The 18728-nt window shown below is 39.9% G+C and overlaps 1 protein-coding gene across 2 annotated transcripts in view; it reads left to right on the top strand.

The window, feature by feature from the left end:
- LOC139463893 (cubilin-like) overlaps positions 1 to 18728 on the top strand; it is a 99500-nt gene that overhangs the window by 43635 nt on the left and 37137 nt on the right. For both annotated transcript variants that reach the window (XM_071245309.1, XM_071245310.1), the window contains 10 exons: positions 1279 to 1460; positions 3104 to 3266; positions 7673 to 7786; positions 8182 to 8421; positions 9975 to 10107; positions 12157 to 12356; positions 12975 to 13162; positions 15897 to 16098; positions 17128 to 17331; positions 18546 to 18695. In XM_071245309.1, the coding sequence (XP_071101410.1) occupies positions 1279 to 1460; positions 3104 to 3266; positions 7673 to 7786; positions 8182 to 8421; positions 9975 to 10107; positions 12157 to 12356; positions 12975 to 13162; positions 15897 to 16098; positions 17128 to 17331; positions 18546 to 18695 (1776 nt within the window). The remainder of the gene's footprint in view (positions 1 to 1278; positions 1461 to 3103; positions 3267 to 7672; positions 7787 to 8181; positions 8422 to 9974; positions 10108 to 12156; positions 12357 to 12974; positions 13163 to 15896; positions 16099 to 17127; positions 17332 to 18545; positions 18696 to 18728) is intronic.

Raw genomic sequence — 18728 nt, 5'->3', positions numbered from 1 at the left:
AATGGGGTGAGACACCCGGTGGTTGCTGCGATCCAATGTGGTAAGACATCAGGTGTTCACTACGATCCCAGGAGGTAAGACACCAGGAGTTCACTGTGATCCAATTGGGTGAGACACCAGGTGGTTGCTGCGATCCCAGTAGGTGAGTCACCAGGAGTTCACTGTGATCCAATGAGGTGAGACACCAGGTGGTTGCTGCGATCCCAGGAGGTAAGACACCAGTTCACTGTGATCCATTGGGGTGAGTCACCAGGTGTTCACTGTGATCTCAGGAAGTGATACACCAGGCGTTCAATGTGTTCCAATGAGGTAAGACACCAGGCATTCACTGCAATCCCAGAAGGTAAAACACCAGGCGTTCAATGTGTTCCCAGGAGGTAAGACACCAGGCGTTCACTGCAATCCCAGGATGTAAAACACAAGGCGTTCAAATTCCCAGGAGGTAAAATGTTCACTGCTGTTCCCAGGTGTTCACTGCAATCATAATAGGTGAGATAAATGTGGTGTCTACACTGATGTCTGCTATGCCTATTTAAAAAAATCTGAGGACAAGTTATTTTTATTCAAAAAAGAAAGAAATCCAAATGTTTTCAGAATAGGAAATGATGAGCTCATAATAAGGGGGTATGTGTTTTAATAATAAATATTTGAGTATATCCATCAATCTCATTAAAATCAGACCTTAGTTCTTGCTACCCTTAAACAAAGATCTGAAGACATCCCATTAGGGGTCACGTCAGAATGACCTTTCATCCGACCAATCAGAGCGTCGCTTACCAGATTATGAAAGTGACAGTCAGAATCTGATTTCTAATCATGCAATCTCGAAAAAATTTAACATGGAGTATTCCGAACAATAGTTACAGGTTTAAAGGCTGAATCCTTACAATCTAGACCATCTATTAGCCATTCCAGAATGTTTTTTTGTTAAGGTTTCAAATTAGTAATCGAGAATTTGTCAAAATATGTTTCGAAGCGAAGTCACCAATTTGAAATTAGTGCCGTAAAGCACGAGAAAGCTGCCTTCTGATTGGTCATTCCATTGGTTGGTCAGAGTTTGCGCAAGGTAGGTCTGAAGTGACCCGTAATGGGATGTCCTCTGACCTTTGTTTAGCGGTAGCCAGAACTAAGATCTGATTTTAATGAGATTGGTATATCCATTAAACAATATATCAGTTCATAATGTATTCCAACCAGGTTTGGAAATGTTGTTTGTAAAAAAGGTCACTGTTCACATTGTACAGACAAGAGAAAAAATCAGCTTTGTTTTTGTCCTAGGTTGTGGAGGGTTTTTCAGTTCCCGCACTGGCTCAATTTTCTCCAAGAACTACCCCAATGCCTATCCACACAACACCGACTGTCAGTGGCTGATCCAGCTGGAGGAGAACCGCCCCGTGGAGCTCACATTTGTAGACTTTGACGTGGAAGGCTCCTCAACATGTAGATTTGACTATGTTACCGTAAGTGGGAAGGTTCTGCAAATCCTTTTGATGTTCATCCTCAATTACTCCAGGGCTCACATTTTGGAAAACCTACTATAACCCCTGGATCCATTCCTATGGATCCATTCATGTGGATCCATTGCTGTACATGTGGATCCATTCCTGTGGATCCATTCCTGTACCTGTGGATCCATTCCTGTACATGTGGATCCATTCCTGTACATGTGGATCCATTCCTGTACATCCATTCCTGTACCTGTGGATCCATTCCTGTACATGTGGATCCATAAATGTACATGTGGATCCATTCCATATTCATTTCCACTAAAACATGATTGAGCATATGATGTGACATTTCCTTGTTGAGTAAAGTACTTGAATACAGTACTGGACTACCATTGGACTTGGAAAATTTAAGGATTATTTTGGGTTTTTTAAATGGAAATAAAAAAGAAACATGCGGCGAACATTATGATGATGCGGGCGGTGCCTGAGAACCAAGACAAAGTTCTTTTGGCTTTATTGTTTGTTTCTTATTTTGATGTGATGATGAAATGTTGATGCATATAAACGTTATGTAGGGTAAAGGGAGATTATCACCCTCACATCTTTTGATTTGAAATATACCAACTCTCATTGGTGGAAATTTAAAACTTTTATTGATGTGTGGTCTATTTATCATCAAATATTATTCTTCCAACGTTTTAATTTTCTAAGCAGTAACAAGCAATGTCTAGAGGGTAAAATGTACAGCTTACCTATTTCTGTGGCAGAGAGATTAATGATGTCAACTGATTGTGATGTCATGGTAACTAATGAAATCACAATTATCTGATTGTGCTCAAAAATTGCATACTATTATGCAAAATTAAGTTTATGTGTATAATAAATGGTTCATATATCACATATATATTTATGTAGATCTACAATGTTAATGATATTTAGACTGTCTTTGCCAAAAAAATTTAAACCTCATGAAATAGACAGTCTGTTTGTATGTTTGTCAGTAGATTTCAGTGTTGATATATAGAATTTACTTACAATGTTTTGAACCGACGAGAGTGGTTTTAATCATACATATGAAAAGGGAAAATATGCATTTTTCCTTTAAATCATAAAGTACATACAGTCATGCCCCGCTTAAATGGACTTCAGATATCCGGAAACCTCGGTTCCCGGACGATTTTCATTCAAAATGAAACAATTACTATGTAAATTTACACGTATATATGGAAATTCAGTTTCCGGAACCGGATAGTCATTTTCATACACAAAACACTGAAATGCATACAAAATTGTCTCACTTACCCAGACAATACACTTCCGCTGGTGATAATCCTTCTGCTGGTGGTAATCCTTTGAATCGTGAGAAGTCAATTAACCAAGTGACACTGAGTTATGTTTGAGACGAGCTTGTTTATTGGCTTTATTGTACATGGCTTAACAAACAGAACATTTTTTAACTCTTGAAATTTGTTTTTGATTGAGTAAGGTTTAATGCCGCTTTGAAAAGTATTTCATCTATGTCAAAGCCTATGATTACATAGAAAACTATTGTGCCCAAGACAGGTGGGCCGACCAACTGTGACCCCAGTTAGTTGGTACATCAAGATGATGAAACAGGATTTGTTTTATCATTATTTATGATTTATTAACTGCAGGTGAATGATGGGGATAATGATAACTCGACGGAACTACTGAAACACTGTGGTAATGCCCTCCCTACTCCAGTCACGTACAGATCCTCCAACAACCAGATGTACGTGCGGATGAGAACAGACTTCTCTGTTTCCGGCAGAGGCTTCAAGGCTAATTACGTCTCAGGTATGCTGGTGGCACAAGTGTGGCTTGGTCATCATCTGTGTTCACATCTGCTCTGAACCCCATTTACAACACCATTTGCATTCAACAACCTCTCTGAACCTCATTTAAACATCTTCTGTGTTCACAACTTCCTTGAACCCCATTTACAACATAATATGTGATCACAACCTCTCTGAACCTCATTTACATTCACTGTGTTCACAACCTCTCTGAACCCCATTTACAACATCTGTGTTCACAACCTCCCTGAACCTCATTTACATCACCTGTGTTCACAACCTCTCTGAACCCCATTTACAACATATTCTGTGTTCACAACCTCTCCGAACCCCTTTTTACAACACCATCTGTGTTCACATCCTCTCTGAACCTCATTTACAACATCTTCTGTGTTCACAACCTTTCTGAACCTCATTTACAACACCATCTGTGTTCACATCCTCTCTGAACCTCATTTACAACACCATCTGTGTTCACAACCTCTCTGAACCTCATTTACATCACCTGTGTTCACAACCTCTCTGAACCTCATTCACATCACCTGCGTTCACAACCTCTCTGAACCCCATTTACAACATCTTCTGTGTTCACAACCTCCCTAAACCTCATTTACAACATCTTCTGTGTTCACATCCTCTCTGAACCTCATTTACAACACCATCTGTGTTCACATCCTCTCTGAACCTCATTTACATCACCATCTGTGTTCACAACCTCCCTGAACCTCATTTACAACATCTTCTGTGTTCACAACCTCTCTGAACCCCATTTACAACACCATCTGTGTTCACAACCTCTCTGAACCCCATTTACAACACCATCTGTGTTCACATCTGCTCCGAACCCCATTTACAACACCATTTGCATTCAACAACCTCTCTGAACCTCATTTAAACATCTTCTGTGTTCACAACTTCCTTGAACCCCATTTACAACATAATATGTGATCACAACCTCTCTGAACCTCATTTACATTCACTGTGTTCACAACCTCTCTGAACCCCATTTACAACATCTGTGTTCACAACCTCCCTGAACCTCATTTACATCACCTGTGTTCACAACCTCTCTGAACCCCATTTACAACATATTCTGTGTTCACAACCTCTCCGAACCCCTTTTTACAACACCATCTGTGTTCACATCCTCTCTGAACCTCATTTACAACATCTTCTGTGTTCACAACCTTTCTGAACCTCATTTACAACACCATCTGTGTTCACATCCTCTCTGAACCTCATTTACAACACCATCTGTGTTCACAACCTCTCTGAACCTCATTTACATCACCTGTGTTCACAACCTCTCTGAACCTCATTCACATCACCTGCGTTCACAACCTCTCTGAACCCCATTTACAACATCTTCTGTGTTCACAACCTCCCTAAACCTCATTTACAACATCTTCTGTGTTCACATCCTCTCTGAACCTCATTTACAACACCATCTGTGTTCACATCCTCTCTGAACCTCATTTACATCACCATCTGTGTTCACAACCTCCCTGAACCTCATTTACAACATCTTCTGTGTTCACAACCTCTCTGAACCCCATTTACAACACCATCTGTGTTCACAACCTCTCTGAACCCCATTTACAACACCATCTGTGTTCACATCTGCTCCGAACCCCATTTACAACACCATTTGCATTCAACAACCTCTCTGAACCTCATTTAAACATCTTCTGTGTTCACAACTTCCTTGAACCCCATTTACAACATAATATGTGATCACAACCTCTCTGAACCTCATTTACATTCACTGTGTTCACAACCTCTCTGAACCCCATTTACAACATCTGTGTTCACAACCTCCCTGAACCTCATTTACATCACCTGTGTTCACAACCTCTCTGAACCCCATTTACAACATATTCTGTGTTCACAACCTCTCCGAACCCCTTTTTACAACACCATCTGTGTTCACATCCTCTCTGAACCTCATTTACAACATCTTCTGTGTTCACAACCTTTCTGAACCTCATTTACAACACCATCTGTGTTCACATCCTCTCTGAACCTCATTTACAACACCATCTGTGTTCACAACCTCTCTGAACCTCATTTACATCACCTGTGTTCACAACCTCTCTGAACCTCATTCACATCACCTGCGTTCACAACCTCTCTGAACCCCATTTACAACATATTCTGTGTTCACAACCTCTCTGAACCCCTTTTACAACACCATCTGTGTTCACATCCTCTCTGAACCTCATTTACAACATCTTCTGTGTTCACAACCTTTCTGAACCTCATTCACATCACCTGTGTTCACAACCTCTCTGAACCCCATTTACAACATATTCTGTGTTCACAACCTCTCTGAACCCCTTTTACAACACCATCTGTGTTCACATCCTCTCTGAACCTCATTTACAACATCTTCTGTGTTCACAACCTTTCTGAACCTCATTTACAACACCATCTGTGTTCACATCCTCTCTGAACCTCATTTACAACACCATCTGTGTTCACAACCTCTCTGAACCCCATTTACATCAATCTGTGTTCACTTCTCTGAACCTCATTTACATCAACTGTGTTCACAACCTCTCTGAACCCCATTTACAACATCTGTGTTCACTTCTCTGAACCTCATTTACATCAACTGTGTTCACATCCTCTATGAACCTCATTTACATCAATCTGTGTTCACTTCTCTGAACCTTATTTACATCAACTGTGTTCACATCCTCTCTGAACCCTATTTACAACATCTGTGTTCACAACCTCCCTGAACCTCATTTACAACATCTTCTATGTTCACCTCCTCTCTGAACCTCATTTACATCACCATCTGTGTTCACATCCTCTCTGAACCTCATTTACAACACCATCTGTGTTCACATCCTCTCTGAACCTCATTTACAACACCATCTGTGTTCACATCCTCTCTGAACCTCATTTACATCACCATCTGTGTTCACAACCTCCCTGAACCTCATTTACAACATCTTCTGTGTTCACAACCTCTCTGAACCCCATTTACAACACCATCTGTGTTCACATCCTCTCTGAACCTCATTTACATCACCTGTGTTCACAACCTCTCTGAAACCCTTTTACAACATCTTCTGTGTTCACAACCTCCCTAAACCTCATTTACAACATCTTCTGTGTTCACATCCTCTCTGAACCTCATTTACAACACCATCTGTGTTCACATCCTCTCTGAACCTCATTTACATCACCATCTGTGTTCACAACCTCCCTGAACCTCATTTACAACATCTTCTGTGTTCACAACCTCTCTGAACCCCATTTACAACACCATCTGTGTTCACAACCTCTCTGAACCCCATTTACAACACCATCTGTGTTCTCATCCTCTTTGAACCTCATTTACATCACCTGTGTTCACAACCTCTCTGAACCCCATTTACAACATCTTCTGTGTTCACAACCTCCCTAAACCTCATTTACAACATCTTCTGTGTTCACATCCTCTCTGAACCTCATTTACATCACCATCTGTGTTCACATCCTCTCTTAACCTCATTTACATCACCATCTGTGTTCACAACCTCTCTGAACCCCATTTACAACATCTTCTGTGTTCACAACCTCCCTAAACCTCATTTACAACATCTTCTGTGTTCACATCCTCTCTTAACCTCATTTACATCACCATCTGTGTTCACAACCTCCCTGAACCTCATTTACAACATCTTCTGTGTTCACAACCTCTCTGAACCCCATTTACAACACCATCTGTGTTAACATCCTCTCTGAACCTCATTTACATCACCTGTGTTCACAACCTCTCTGAACCCCAATAACAACATCTTCTGTGTTCACAACCTCCCTTAACCTCATTTATAACATCTTCTGTGTTCACATCCTCTCTGAACCCCATTTACAACACAATCTGTGTTCACCCCTCTGAACCTCATTTACAACATCTTCTGTGTTCACATCCTCTCTGAACCCCATTTACAACACAATCTGTGTTCACTTTTCTGAACCTCATTTACAACATCTGTGTTCACAACCTCCCTGAACCCCATTTATAACACCATCTGTGTTCACATCCTCTCTGAACCCCATTTACAACACAATCTGTGTTCACCCCTCTGAACCTCATTTACAACATCTTCTGTGTTCACAGCCTCTCTGAACCCCATTTACAACACAATCTGTGTTCACTTCTCTGAAAAACCTCATTTACAACATCTGTGTTCACAACCTCCCTGAACCCCATTTATAACACCATCTGTGTTCACATCCTCTCTGAACCTCTTTTATAACACCATCTCTGTTCACATCCTCTCTGAACCTCATTTACAACATCTGTGTTCACATCCTCTCTGGAACAAGCAATTGTTTTAGGCTCCTAGCCACCTGATACAAAGTCTCAAGTACGAGTATTCTAGCTGAAACGTTCATTCCTTGTGTCTACAGCATGTGGTGGTGTGAGGAACTCCGAGACGGATGGCGTGCTCACCTCCTCCAACTACCCCAGCAGCTACGACAGGAACAGCAACTGCACATGGCTGATCCAGGCCGACCACAACAGTAGGTGTCCATGTCATCTTATGGACCTGAATGTAAATTAACATGTATGGGTCTTTACAGGGTCACAGAATTGAACTTGGAGGGAAGAGAACATATTACAGGAAATTTAATATTGTTCAATTCGGGGACAAACAAATATTTCAACATCATAGGTATCTTGTGTCATCTTGTGTTGAGGAATCTTTGTTCAGTTCCTACCAGAAGGCAACACAATCATGTTTTGTAAGACTGACAATACATTAATGTGTTTTTATCAATCCTGCCAGGTCACATTGCTATTGAAAATGGGTGGTGGGGTAGCCTAGTAGTTAACATGTTCGAAGGTCTGGGGTTGATTTCCCACATGAGTACAACACGTAGACGTGTATCTAAATCTGACGACCTTCTGTTGACAGGTGATCGTGTGACCTTGACATTCACACACATGGACGTTGAAAGTCGGGGCAGTTGTTCCCGTGACTATGTGAAGGTGCTTGACGGTAACGATGCCAACTCCCCCGAGCTGGGAACATATTGTGGCAACACAGTTCCAAGTCCAATACAATCACAAGGATCTGCCATGTTTGTGATTTTCATGTCGGACGCTTCCATCCAAGGAACCGGATTCAGAGCCACATACACCAAATCAACCTCCAGTTAGTAATTCATGAATTCATAATATGTGAGAAGATTTGATATTTAGGCAATATCATTAAAACGAAGACAAAGGAACATTTGACAAAATATAATGCTTATTAATTGTTACATGGATGAGAAAATGTCTCATACCTGACATAAATGACATGAATTAGATAAAATACAATGGTTTTTTTAATTTTTTAAAGTTTTTTTTAAATATAGTTTTGTAATTTATATTATTTCATTGTTTAAATTGTGCATTTTGTGGAGAGGATTTTAGTTTTATTTGAAATGTAAGCTAATCCAATATGAAATTGATCAGTGTGGTTCCCGGATGATTGCCAGTCTATCATCCTCACCACTTGAAATAGAATCATGAAATAGTGAGATGACAGTCCTCACCACTTGAAATAGAATCACGAAATAGTGAGATGATATTCCTCTCCACTTGAAATAGAATCACAAAATAGTGAGATGACAGTCCTCTCCACTTGAAATAGAATCACGAAATAGTGAGATGACAGTCCTCACCACTTGAAATAGAATCATGAAATAGTGAGATGACAGTCCTCACCACTTGAAATAGAATCATGAAATAGTGAGATGACAGTCCTCTCCACTTGAAATAGAATCATGAAATAGTGAGATGACAGTCCTCTCCACTTGAAATAGAATCATGAAATAGTGAGATAATAGTCCTCTCCACTTGAAATAGAATCACAAAATAGTGTGATGACAGTCCTCTCCACTTGAAATAGAATCACGAAATAGTGAGATGACAGTCCTCTCCACTTGAAATAGAATCATGAAATAGTGAGATGACAGTCCTCTCCACTTGAAATAGAATCATGAAATAGTGAGATGACAGTCCTCTCCACTTGAAATAGAATCATGAAATAGTGAGATGACAGTCCTCTCCACTTGAAATAGAATCATGAAATAGTGAGATGACAGTCCTCTCCACTTGAAATAGAATCATGAAATAGTGAGATAATAGTCCTCTCCACTTGAAATAGAATCACAAAATAGTGTGATGACAGTCCTCTCCACTTGAAATAGAATCACGAAATAGTGAGATGACAGTCCTCACCACTTGAAATAGAATCATGAAATAGTGAGATGACAGTCCTCTCCACTTGAAATAGAATCACGAAATAGTGAGATGACAGTCCTCTCCACTTGAAATAGAATCATGAAATGGTGAGATGACAGTCCTCACCACTTGAAATAGAATCATGAAATAGTGAGATGACAGTCCTCTCCACTTGAAATAGAATCATGAAATAGTGAGATGACAGTCCTCTCCACTTGAAATAGAATCATGAAATAGTGAGATGACAGTCCTCTCCATTTGAAATAGAATCATGAAATAGTGAGATGACAGTCCTCTCCACTTCTCAACCTCTCCATGTTCATGGATTTTATCAAAGTGGTTTGGGTTTTTCTCCACATTAAGCTGACATACTGTGATACAATTGGAATACCGTTCAAATCGGCACTAAAATCAACTCGATCACTAACTTATTGTCAATTGGCACTAGTTTCATTGGCTGCTACCTTCACCTTACAGGTTGTGGTGGAACGTACACTGCTCAGAGCGGATCCTTCACCAGTCCCGGCTACCCCAACAGTTACCCCGGCAACACAGAGTGTGTGTGGACTTTTCAGGCCACGCCCGGCAACAGTCTCATGGTGTCATTCAGGTAGATAGACAAAGATGTTTCAACATGGGGAATTATTGCTGGATAGGTTTTCGATCCTGGATCTGTCTTGAACATTGGGATTTATAGCATAATGGGTCTGGTACACTACATTCAGAGTGTGTTGTTGTGTCAAAGAGTATATCTTCCTGTAGTGAAATTGTTCCTTTGTATTAATTTTCTCTTGGGGACCTATTCCCCGGGAACCTGGGATCAGCTTTCACTGGGAACATTTTTCTCGAAAACATTTACACTGGCAATATTTCTTCTAGATGGAACTATTTCCATGTGCAACTGATCATAGCTGAGAGTGGCAGAGAGTACAGTGCACAGTGCACAGTGCACAGATTACAAATCAGTTAAGCTGATGCAAGACCATCTTCCCGAGGCAAGAGAGTTAACTGACTTTAAAAGTCCAGTTTCCACCCTTGCCGAACTAGGCTGGAATTCCTGGACTCGATCATAGCGCCACCAGTGGCTATTACGAGTTATGTCCTTTCTATGCCTCTCCTAAGGACCAATCAGATTCAACCTCTCGTATCACTTGCATTTGTTTCAAACAAAACGGTAGCGCCCAATCAAGACGATCTGATCGATAATCAAGATCTATATTGTGATCAAAAGAGTCTTACATCGCGAAGTGCATCAAATCACGTGAGCATCTTGATTAAAAACATGAAAAGATTTAGAAAATATCTGTTGACAACGAGTTAGCGCTGCACATGCTTTGCAAATCCTGCGGTCGACCGAAATCTCCATGACACTCTAGAACCGGATTTCGATTTTGGTGCACGATTTTGATTGGACTATGCATAGACTCGTTAGTCCAGCCAAAATGTAACTCCATAATACCAGCATAGTTCGGCAAGGGTGGAAACTGGACTCAGTTAACTCACTTGCCTCGGGAGGAGGATGCAAGACTGGTCATGGAAAGTTGCTGAATGGGAGTTTGGCAAGCATGACTTCTGCGATTTTCTAGGGCTTCAGCCCTGCCCCACACTGAAGCATATGTAGTGTCACTGAGATTCTGTTCCTATAAAGAAATTGTTCCGTTGTACTCTTTTATCTCTTGGGAAATTATTCCCATGGAACAGTTTTTAACAGGAAAACATTTACAGCAATGTTTGTTCTGGATGGAACTATTTCCATGTGGAATTGATTATCGTTGACAGTTGCAGATGTGCTGTCTTCTTAGGATTTTTGTTTGTTTATTTATTTATTTGTTGTTTAATGCCACACTCGGCAATATTCTAGCTATATGTCGGCGGTCTGTAAATAATCAAGTCTGGACCAGACAATCCAGTGATTGACATCATGAGCATCGATCCATGCAATTGGAATACGATGACATGCATCAACCAAAGTCAGCAAGTCTGACCACTCAATCCCATAAGTCGCCATGGGTTACTGAAGAGCAATTCTGACCCCGATCTTCATCGTTTTAGGCAATAAACTAGGTTTGAAATATGCCCCTTGGGGTGTATACTCCCCAGGGAGAAGAGAATGAAATTTGAGAGCTGTAGTATGTTTATGTTTCATATTTATGATGGGCGATCACTACATCATTTTATGTTAGTTTGCTATATTATTCCAAAGCTTTGTTGATGATGACAAAATTACTGATGTGAATATTAGGTATGGGTTCGTGGTGATGAAACATTTTCTGAATTTTTAAGATTGTATGTAACGCTCCACCAACAATAGTAGGGAAAATGTCTGATAGATCATTCTTCAGCTGAACTGGTAGCTAAATGGTCCCTTCTTCTAAAACCATTGGGGGGAAAGGGTGGCCCAGTCGTGTAAGGCACTGCGATACGCTGTCCAGAGTTGCATCCCTTTGGCACGCTAGAAAACTATGATTGTGGGTTTGAATCCCGGTTTGCCCCGTTTATGTTTCTAGGTTTGTCAGCACCATACACGTACTCGTGGGTTTCACCGAAGTGGTAAATGTCTGAGACCTGCATCTCTGACACGCCATGATATAACTGGAATATTGTTAAAAGCGGCGTTAAACCCAACTCACTCTAAAACCATTGATGCTTTATGTTTCAGTCAATTTGCTTTAGTTCGATCCTCCAACTGTTTCTCTGACTACCTGGAGATGAGGACTGGAGGTGCCAGTGGGGCTCTGATTGGTCGCTTCTGTGGAAGCAGTCTCCCTAGCAACATGACTGCTGCAAATAGTATATGGATAAAGTTCAGGTCCGACGGCAGTGGAACATCAACAGGATTTTTGGCCCAGTATAACTCTGGTGAGTGAGTGAGTGAGTGAGTGAGTGAGTTTGATTCTGGTGAGAATATACACAGCTTTGTGCCTTAGTGTGTGAGTGAGTTTGATTTTACGCCGATTTCAGCAATATTCCAGCAATATCACGGCTGGGGACACCAGAAATGGTTTTCACACATTGTACCCACATTGGGAATCGAATCCTGGTCGAACGCTTTAACAACTAGGCTACCCGACCGCCCCTTTATGCCTTCAGCCCATAATATCTCCCCAGGGAGCTGAGAATAAAATACAAATGCACTCTGATGCATAATTATTACTGCTTTCATACAAGCCATGAAAAAATAATAGATTGATAGATTAATTAGTTCATTATGGCCTATGGTTATTTCGGTACAGATATATCAGTCTAATTTTTGGAAGAGATAAATTTAATAAAGCAGTTTCATTACTGAGTTTGGGGGCATGGAAAAAATGGGTATATGGGTGTTAAAATTTGACTGTTTGTGCTTGATGTGGTGGTCTCTTCTGAACCACAATTTATAATGTTTAGTGTAATAAGCATCCAGTATATTTCGTTATGTTATTTTTCTGATTTTACATCATAACTACATGCAATACAATTCGGTGTTTTTTTCAAAAGTGTTTGGAGGAGCCATCACAGGATTGTCTGGTCAGATTGCCTCCCCAGGGTATCCTGGTCAATACCCCCATCGTGTGGACTATGCCTGGACTGTCACCACCACAGTTGGGATGAGGATCAGAGTCAACTTTGTCTTCATTGATATAGAAGTGTCATTCGGGGGAAACTGTTACTATGACTACATTAGGGTAAGGTATTTTTTCACGATTCCAAAATGATACATGTAATCCTGCAAAGATGAAAGATATCAGATATTATCAAGAGCATCCCCAAGTATTTGGTTGTAAATAGACCACCTCCGTGGTCCGCCCGGAGAGTGGAAGGTCCGGGGTTCGATCCCCGTCCGCGTCATACCAAAAGATGTTTTAAAGATGGTACTTGTTGTTACCCTGTCTGGCGCTCAGCATTAAGGGGCTAAAACAAGGACTGGTCGTATTCTGGGGTATTCATGTTAAACTGCGGCATGATATCTCGGTGTGCTAGCACTATAAATCGACATCAATCCTGACTAGTACAAGCAGCCACACACACACGTACATGCAAGTCGCTATATAAGTGCAATAATCTTGGACACGATGTTAAACCCCATTTCACCTCACCTCACCTAACCTAGTTGTAAATAGATTTATCAGTGAAAAGGACATACAACTCCCTAAAAAGTGTGCACTATACTCAAGAAAATATGGCACTACTGAAAAGAAGGTATGCATCATCCGTTTCTTTCATATTACTATCATGCCATGACAAATTAACTATATTAAGGTGGTCCTTTACTTCTTGGCAGTTGTTTATTAGGCTAAAAAAACGCCTGCATCATCATAAAGTTCACCGCATGTTTTCGTTTTTATTTCCATTTTCAAAAAAACAAAATAATCCTTAAATATTCCAAGTCCAACGGTAGTCAAATACTGTCTTCCAGTATTACTGATCAAGGAATACATTTATGTGGGGAGGCCCTTTCCCAGGTTGATTGTACACAATTGTTTATCTGGTAACACAAGTGTATATTTGGTTACACAACTGTTTATTTGGCTACATACTAGTTTGAACAACCCAAAAACTTCTTTTTTTTAAAATGACACCACCCACACTATATTTACAAAAAACATTGCCTGAGAACCAGTTCTTTTATTTTTGGAAGCCTTATGAAGCAGTTAAAGGACATATGAAGGTTGGAGCCCTTGTAGTTAACCAGAGCTGCACACCCCATCATAATTAGACATTCCATGGAAAACAAATGTAATATGGGAATTTTGTTTGCACACAAAAGGGTTAAATGTATACAACAAAAATAATCAAAAATAGGGGGTGCCATTGATGAGGATGGAGTACATTTAATTATAAAATAATTGTAGATTTTTAACAAACATTTTGTACATCTACATTTTTACAAAGGGCATGATATGAGTGCCCTTTTTTAACCAGCGCGATATGAATGCCCTTTTTTTACCAGCGAGATATGGGAAGGGACCTTTTTTTACCAGCGCTATATGAATGACCTTTTTTTTACCAGCGCGATATGAGAAGGGCCCTTTTTTTACCAGCACAAAATGATGTGTCCTTTTTTACCAGCACGATATGATAAGGGCCCTTTTTTTACCAGCACGATATGATAAGTGTCCTTTTTTACCAGCGAGATATGATAAGGCCCCTTTTTTACCAGCGAGATATGATAAGGGCCCTTTTTAACCAGAAAGATATGATAAAGGCCCTTTTTCCCAGCAAGATATGATAAGGGCCCTTTTTTACCAGCACGATATGATAAGTGTCCTTTTTTTACCAGCACAATATGATAAGGGCCCTTTTTTTACCAGCATGATATGATAAGTGCCCTTTTTACCAGCACGATATGATAAGGGCCCTTTTTTACCAGCAAGATAAGATAAGGGCCCTTTTTTCACAGCAAGATAAATGATAAGGACCTTTTTATCCCAGCAAGATATAATAAGGGTTTTTCCCAGTAAGATAAATGATAAGGGTTTTTACCAGCAAGATATACATAGTTTAAGAAATGAGGAAAACCTCAGCAAACTGGTCTTCAGCAACCAATGCATGTCTCTCTCAGTGAAGATCTGGGTAAGAATAGGTCTTCAGCAACCAATGCATGTCGAAGAGGCAACTAACGGGATCAGGTGGTCAGACTCGCTTATTTTGTTGATGCATGTCATTGTATTCCAATCGCAAAAATCAATGCACATGATGTCAATCACAGTGTTGTCTGGTCCAGTCTTTATTTTTAGCCTGTTGTCATAAAGCTGGAATATTGTTGAGTGTAGCTTTAAACAACAAAAATGTAAACAAAATCTAATGGATGAAAACTAGGCTTGGTTCAATTCAAGTCTGGCATGTTTGGAGTTTAAATAAAACTCTGAATGCATAGATGAGGTTAAATTGTGTCAAAAGGGCTGATTTTAAACTTTTTCAGGAATATTTCTGATATTTCAACTTTAGTAAATCTTTGCCCAAAGCTGATTTCTTAGTGGAAAAAAACAAGTATAAACATGTTATAACACATACAATCAATCTTGTCATACATAGATTTACTCTTGAGGTTAGAAAAAGTGGCCTTTTTCAAACGTTTTAGTCATGCAGATGTATGTCATTATATCAAAGGAAGGGAATAAAAAAGGCTAGTTGTTGGCAATGTCTGCTAATTTTCATATCAGTATTTCTAACTTTCAGCTTTAAAATTTACTATTTCCAGCAGGTCAAATAGGTCATGCCTAGTCCTTTCTCTGTATTGTTATTTTAGAACTTGCATTAGCAAAGGCAGATCCATGGTTTTGAAGAAGGCGAAGTGAGCAAAATAACCAGGTCTCCAAGGGAACAGTTAACGTGTAAGGTGTCTGAAAAAAAGACAGGGTGCACACCCGCCTCTGGATCTTCAAGTGTTGATCATGGTTAATGTTCCTCTTCTTGTAGTTAAGGGATGGTGCTTTAGCCTCAAGTCCTGTCCTGGGAAGATTCTGTGCCTCGACGCTCCCGTCGTCTGTCCTAACAACATCCAATCAACTGCGAGCTGAGTTTCACACGGACTTCTCCTCCAGTGGAAGTGGTTTCCTGTTTAACTGGACTGCAACCAATGAGAATCCAACGGCTGGCACCACGCCAGGTCCAACTGAAGGTATGTCCACCATGGGTTTGATGATAATCCCGGACACTTAAATAACATTCGTAGTTTTCACTCTTTTAAAGACAACTTTCTCTTAAAAACCAGCCATCATGTCAGTTTGATGATGCTGTGAGTATGGTTTTACGACGCTTTTAGCAATATTCCAGCAATATCACGGCGGGGGACACCAGAAATGGACTTCACACATTGTACCCATGTCAGGAATTGAACCCGGGTCTTCGGCGTGACGAGCGAACGCTTTAATCACTAGGCTACCCGACCGCCCCTTGACTTGCAGTGAAAAATGTTCCACCAAAACATTGAAATGCTTTCAAATTTCAGGGAGGGATATTGTTTAATGCCTGAAGTACTTGTTCGGTTTTGAAGGTTTTGAATTGAAATCCTTTCTTATGAAGATATTTTATATTGTCACATGAAATCACAGCTTCCCGTTTTAGATAAAAAGCAATTAAAAGTGGTGTAGCTCAAATTTTTGTGGATATCATTGAGAACAATTGTGTGACTACTTTACTTAAATTTAAGGAAATTATGTACGTTATCATTTTGTAGCGACGGGGCACATTGTCACACTGTGATAAATACTTGTTATAAACCAGAAGTTGTTATCCATAATGTTGTATGTCCTCTTGTAATCTCACATTCAAGTTCAGTTGTTATTTCACTGTTAAAACTTAGAATGGATGAATTCCCAGAGACATTTTACACAGCTTATATGACAAGATATAATGTATGTCAATAAACTTTGTTTACTTTTTAATTACTTTTTCTCTAAGCCTGCAATTTTTAAATTTAAATTTTCAGCTCATGAAAGAGCAAGAAGTAGCTCTGAAACGTCGTACGAAGAATAAAAGAAGTTGATATCCATAAAAAGTGTCATGTATTCATGTTCTCCCAAGTTCTACAGTATCCATTTTAATAGAAGAGGTGCAGTCAAAGACTGGGCAGTTTTAAGTTTAATTTTAAGTAACAATTCTTTTTCTGTCTTCATAATCACTACATTTATACCTTTGCTTTTTACAGCGCCAGGTTGTGGAGGAAATCTGGTTGCCATGGATACCATTCAGAATTTTGCCTCTCCTGGATTCCCCAATAGCTACACCAACAGCTTGGAATGTATCTGGAGAATTACCTCCCCTGTTGGCACTCGCGTTGCTGTCAACATCACAAGCATTAACCTGGAATCTCATAGCACATGCAACTATGACTCTGTTAGAGTATATGACAGTAAGTAGGAAATTGAAAATAGTTAATAGCTTATAAATTACGCTTATCGTGTTTTGAGACGAAATACATCGGACTCAACCCACGCTGTTTCACTCAATATCTGACCATCTCCATACTCTGGTTGATAAAGAGTCGGCACAGAGAGCAAAAGGTTGGCGGTTCTATCCCATGGCGACTTCATACCAAGATATGTTAAAAGATACTTGTTGTTACCCTACCTGGAGATAAAACAAGGACTGGTTGGCATGGAGTCAGTATGCTGTGTCTGAGTAGGGTATCCATGCTAAACTGCAGAATGGTATCTCAGTGGGCTAGCACTATAAAACCCAAATATCCAGACCAGTACAAGCAACCACACACATGTGCATACACATCACTCTACAAGTGTAATGATGTTGAACGCAACACCTCACTCAGTATCTACAAGTTACCGTATTCGACATAATAAGCGCCCAGGGCGCTCTCAAAATTAGAAATAGCGGGCTCTTATCAGAATATTATTTTGGTTTATGCTGACAGCCTGAAATGTTTATATATGACGGATATATTTTTCCTGGATTTAATTGCCCATAATTAAGGGTGCAAATAACACACTAGTGCGTATTATACACGAATAAATAAGTCTTGCATACATTGATCAATCGGAAAGGGTGCTAATTGAGATTGTTCACTAGCCAATATATTAGTCGTGTACGTTTATTGGAGCAGGGCGCTTATTACGTCGAATACAGTATGTTTATTTGGCTAGCGACCAGTTATCACAGAGGACCAATTATCGACAATCTTGCTCGTTTTCATTAGGAAAGATTATCTGAAAATGATAAACAAAACTGACACTTGTTATAAAATATTAACAAACACACCATTTTAGCACCTTGCTCCAATGAAGTTTAACAAAAATACATATAAGACGATATGAAAACGCAAGGAAACGAAACTGATGTTATACGTAAGGACCTACAGATAGCAAAACTGCCAAGATACCGGAATAAGAAATGACATGAAACCATCCAGACTCTGTGACTTTGCTTATACTGATGGATCGATGCTCGTGCTTTCACTCACTAGTTTTTCTGATCGTGACTTACTTATTCATGGCCTCTCATAATATGGCTGAAATGTTTATGACTGCTGTGTTGAAACGACTTTCATGTGCTTTGAAAAAAGTGACTGATTCTGCATCGTCCAGCTCTGAAATGTGTTGTTTTTTCCAGACCCATCTACCAGTGGCACCCTTCTTGGAAGATTCTGTGGACGCACACCAAACTCGGATATCTTGTATTCCAGCAGTAACCGAATTACTATTCAGTTTAGGACTGACAGCTCTGTGACCAGAACGGGTTTCTCTATGACGTATCAAACAGGTGAGTACCAAACATTATACAAAAGGCTGGGGG

Source organism: Haliotis cracherodii, unplaced genomic scaffold, assembly GCF_022045235.1.
Source record: "Haliotis cracherodii isolate W230 unplaced genomic scaffold, xgHalCrac1.p SCAF_16, whole genome shotgun sequence".
NCBI lineage: Eukaryota > Metazoa > Mollusca > Gastropoda > Lepetellida > Haliotidae > Haliotis > Haliotis cracherodii.
Note: the sequence above shows the minus strand (reverse complement) of the source record. Positions and strands in the feature narration are given on the sequence as shown.